Here is a 4958-nt window from a genome sequence, read left to right on the forward strand (position 1 = left end):
ATTTTCTGCATTTTAGTTCTTAATTAATGTATTTCCTGTTTTACCCCTAGGATAGTTTATGTGAGTGTTATGGCCCAAGGGGCAATTTTGAAATTTTTTACTCATGTTATGGCCTATATATAAGGCCTTAATCTATTGTAATGGGATGGTTGATTGATATGAAAAATTGTTTTCCACACTTGTCTTCTTCTTGTGAGAGAGCATTTGTGAGATTCCTATGAGAGGAATCGAAGTCTTCACCAGCCGCTGGATGGGTCCGAGCTCGTGAATTAAAGTCCCTTGGAGAAGGGCAAAGAATCACCCGTCAGTCTTTCAAAGAGTCCAAGGCTCGCAGTTTTTTATTTTCTATCGTTTGTTTCGATCTTTCGTTTTATTCTTGTTTTTGTTTTATCTCTTCTTTAATTGTTTTTCCATCATCTTTCTTCCTCCCCATCTTAGTTTGGCCGCCGGATTTTCACCTCCACCCGAAATCCCCCCCATACCCGAACCCATGCCGCCAGCTCCACCCCATTAGCCGCTGGACGAACCTCCCTCTCCACCCCCTTTTGGATTTCCTAATTTGGTTGGGTTAATTTGGGGATTAATTTGAATTTGAAATTATTCAAATTCAAATTTCAAATTCTTTCCTAATTTGGTTCCTTTATTTTAGGAAAGTACTCAATTAAAATCAATCTGAAATTTGAATTCAAAATCTGATTTAAATTTCCAAAGCCTAAAGTCATTCATGACTTTCCAAAACTGAGATTGAATTTAGGTGTTAATTCTCTAAGTCCCGTAACTCCCACCTGGCCACCCTTTTAGAAATTTTGCCAAAATCTGACTGAGCAGCTCCAAACCGGAAATAATTCCAAATATTCTTTCTTTTCTCCCTGTGCCAAAATCTGCATGATTATAGGTTTAATTTGTTCTGAAAAGGTATATCCCCATCAGAGAATTAATTCAAGGCTTTTTCCCTGCCATTGCTGCCGCCCCTCCTCTTGTAACCTCTTTCCGTTAATTATTCTCCATCCAGAGAATAATTAGGAAGAAAGGAATTCAATTTCCAGCCATCCACTGGACCCAAAAGCTGAAGTTGAGTTTCCCGTATTGAATCCTCTTTAAGAGGTTTTCAAAAGTCTGAAATACAATTTTAGATTTGAAAGTAGTTGTTGTCCAGGGATTTCCAATAGTAATTCCTGTGTTGTTTTTCCTCTACAAACTCCTCCCAAACCCTATCCACATTGGATTTCCTGCTCTCCAAAGCTGCTGCCAGAAAAATTCCTGCAATGGTTTTTGGATTCTCATCAACTTGAAGCTTCAAACTGCTGCTTCCCTGTAAAAATTCCTGCAAAGGATCCTCTCGCTAGCAAAGCCGTCCTACTCGTTCTACATCAAAAATCCTTCCTAAATAGCTCGGTTGGTTTGGGCGGTGCGATCGGCACGTACAGGAGGCGGAGAAGTTCCACCTCATTAGCAAAGGCTAAATGTCGAACATTAGCACTCTTCTAGAAAATAAAGGAACTTTAGAGGAGTTGATAAGAAAATCTGAAACTTATTTGAGTTTTAGATAAATTTTCATGTAAAGCCTGAAGGTTGGAGGTAGAAGCTTTCCCAAATATAATTAAATCATAAGCATAAAGTGAGTAAGATATGTATTATCCACAGGGATTCCAGAATATATATCTCCTGGAATAATCATCAAACAAATTGGATAATCCATCCATCGCTATGAAGAACAAATAGGAGGATAGAGGACATCGCTGCCATAACCCAGAGGAAGAACTAAAAAAGCTCTAAATAGAGCCATTACAACTTTAAGAGTAATGTACATTGCCAATGCAAGCACTAATCCATCCGATAAAGATGCTAAGAAATCCTTTTTGCTCCAACCGACTCAAAAGGACATATCTTGTGCACCTCTCATTAAATATTAAGGAAGATAGCTGTTTGTCTTTTTCTGTGATCCATCGTTACAAGGTAGATATTTTGGTTATTTATGCTAATGAAATTAAATTATCTGCTAATATGTCTAAGACCACCATTTCCAGTTTTGTGAATAATGGAAACTGGTGTATTCCTAACGCTTGGCCTATGATGTTGAAGGAAAAGATTACTGCTATAGTTATCTCCCCCACATATTGTGAAAGTGTTCTTGGATGAATTCTGTTGATTGAAAGAAAGCAGTGATGAACTTTTGTTAAGGATTCAACTCTTTCAGTCCTGTTGGGATCCACTCCACTGGCAAAATAATATTTCTTACATCAAACAAACATAGAATGATAGCAAGAAGAATTCTCATACTTGAAAAGATAGTCATAGCCGAAGTTTATAGGATTGTGATGTAAAATATATATTACAAAATTTTAAAAAAATTGAAAATTCATTTAACTAAGAGATTTTATTGTTTAGCAATTTTTTAGTTCAATTTAGAATCAAATGCTGAAATTAAAAATCAAACTAATGATTGATGAAGATGAATCGCAACCATCAACTCAAGATCAAATGTTTGATAAGATTTTTGGTATAAAGACAGAGTATATAATGGAATTAGGGTGTTTGCCAAAGCCAATTGTCTCCTTATTCAAAGCAAATGCTTTGGACTGTAACAACAAAGAGATGCAACAAGTGGTGACATCACAACAACTTAATTTAATCAATGAAAGCTCTATATGAAAGATCACTTATAGGGAAACCATTAATGCTCTATATGAAGCGAAGCATATCAACTATATATACAAAACAATGTACTTTATCTATTTGTCTCTTATCTTGTGGATATAATGTTTTTTTATGCTTTCTATCTAGCAGAGATAGGTTCCTGTATTTTATCTTTCAACGGCTGCTCCATTTGCAACTAGTTAATCATCTCTATTTTATCAAAGAAAAATGTAGTTTATTTATGGCATCTGATGATTTAGTAAAGTAGTTAATCATCTGTTTTTTCATCTTTGAGGTGCTATTTGATCTTTGGTACCTTTTTGCATTCCAAGCTAACTGAGGGGTCGTTTGGGAGCAGTTTTAGGTTTTTTTTTTTTTTTGTATATATAGTTGATATGCTTCGCTTCATATAGAGCATTGACAACACGATGGTGGGAGACTGTGGTGGTTTCCGGTGATGGAAGTAGTCACAGGTAGTTGGCTGTGGCAATGAACAATGGTGATGAGGCCATTGTTGGTTGGTGGCGTAGGCTGGTCGTGGTTATAGTATTTTTAAAACCAACTTTATTTGATTTTAAAAATAAAAACAATAAAAAATAGACTAATCAAACATGCTTTTTAAAAACAGAAATAAAAAACAAAATTAAAAAATGATCCCAAATAGTCCAATTGCTATTTGCTAAATGCATTGAATTACTGATGCATGTCTTAACCCGCTTTCCAGAAACTATTTGCAACATCACATATTCTGACTTCTCCCTGCTTGAATGCTCAGCTTCTCACTTGAAGCATGATCTGCCGTTTACATGAGATAAATTTATTTGAGGAAGACAAATTAACCAAAAGCTAGGAGTTCCAGAAAACCTTCATCTCAATCTCAATGGTTCTCATGCTAGAAACAGTTGATGCATACACTGACACAAACAACACATCTGGGTTCAGGTTGTTATTTATCCCACATATTTATGATACAAAAATCTTAAGAACCTGAAGACCTATACGCGCGCGCGAGAGAGAGTGGCAAAGTAACGTAGCTGAACCATTTTGGAGAACAAAGAAGTAGAATGTACTTGTGTGTATAACTCGTGCAAAAAATAAGCCAAATTTTCATGATTGAGATTCTAGTTGCAATGTAGATGCAAAACAGAAGCTATTCGCTAATTAGGCAAAAAAGGTTAAGAGTGAAGAAATGTTTAAGTCTATTTATTAAACAACAAATCCAAGTTTTTGTTCCAATTAGAACCCCTATTGCACGTAAGCTTCGAAACCTGCTATTCCTACAACAATAAATAATATGGAAATGACTATATGTTAGAAGTGCAAGACAATCTGAAAACTTCAGACTCAACAAAAGAGTAGAAACAGCAAGAGACTCCTGATTTATCTAGCCGAATAATTCCAGCCAACTGATCATTTATCTTATCATGCCTTTAGAAATCCGGTCTCTTCTTTCTCTGTCATTCATAGCAAACTAGTCAGCAACAGAAAAAGATGAAAATAATGCTATAGGCCTGTCCCAAATAGTCCAACTGCTATTTGCTAAATGCATTGAATTACTAATGCATATTTGGTCAGAAAATATTAGAAATGATATTTCATTTTAGATTTAAATGAGAATTTGACTTTTAACAAGACACAATAACGAAGAAAGATTCATGTAGCCGACCCCACATAGTGGGACAAAGGCTTGATGTTGTTGTTGTTATTAGGAGAGGAGTAAAGTGTAAACAATTGGATTTTACGATCTCTCATGCCCTTCATTAGTAAAAGATGAAGAAGTGGATCCTTTCTAAATAATCATATCCTCATGCATTTTTAAGTGAATATTATGTGTATAAATTGTTAGTTTTGTTTGTGTTGATCAATCGGGTTGTGTTGCTGACATAGACGTCAATTTTGTTAGTCGAGGTTGAGGAAGAGCTCATTGAGGGGTCGTAAGGGGGCAGTGCGCTCCTCACCCCCGAAAAAATTTTACTTTCCCATACAACACTGCGACATTGCAAATTTAATGTCAAGGCACTGTGGATCCCCTTTGGATAGAGTGCTCAATGCCGAAGCGCTATAAACACATACAACACTGTAGCATTGCAGGCTTGTTTTGAGATAGAGTTATTGCTGAGTCTCTGCGGGTACAGCGCCTCAGCACTACGAGTTAGTTAAGTCTGTTTTATCTTTATTTAAAGAGTTGTATTCAAATGAAAGGAGAGTGTAGCTTGTGAGAAATTCTTATATTGGCATCTAGAGACATTGGAGTGGAGAATGAGTATGTTAATTCCTATTTTTAAGAATAAAGGTGATGCACAAGATTGTGCGAATTATAG

At 35.9% G+C, this 4958-nt stretch overlaps 1 protein-coding gene across 1 annotated transcript in view; it reads left to right on the forward strand.

Moving 5' to 3' along the window:
- The window catches only part of LOC110092387 (serine carboxypeptidase-like 27), a 22504-nt gene extending 17766 nt beyond the window's left edge, over positions 1–4738 (forward strand). The window contains exon 10 of the mRNA XM_028698288.1: positions 4541–4738. Coding sequence (XP_028554121.1) covers positions 4541–4550 — 10 coding nt within the window. The 3' untranslated portion in view covers positions 4551–4738. The remainder of the gene's footprint in view (positions 1–4540) is intronic.
- Positions 4739–4958: the final 220 nt, after the last annotated feature.

This window comes from Dendrobium catenatum, unplaced genomic scaffold (genome assembly GCF_001605985.2).
Source record: "Dendrobium catenatum unplaced genomic scaffold, ASM160598v2 fragScaff_scaffold_1061, whole genome shotgun sequence".
Taxonomy (NCBI): Eukaryota; Viridiplantae; Streptophyta; class Magnoliopsida; order Asparagales; family Orchidaceae; genus Dendrobium; species Dendrobium catenatum.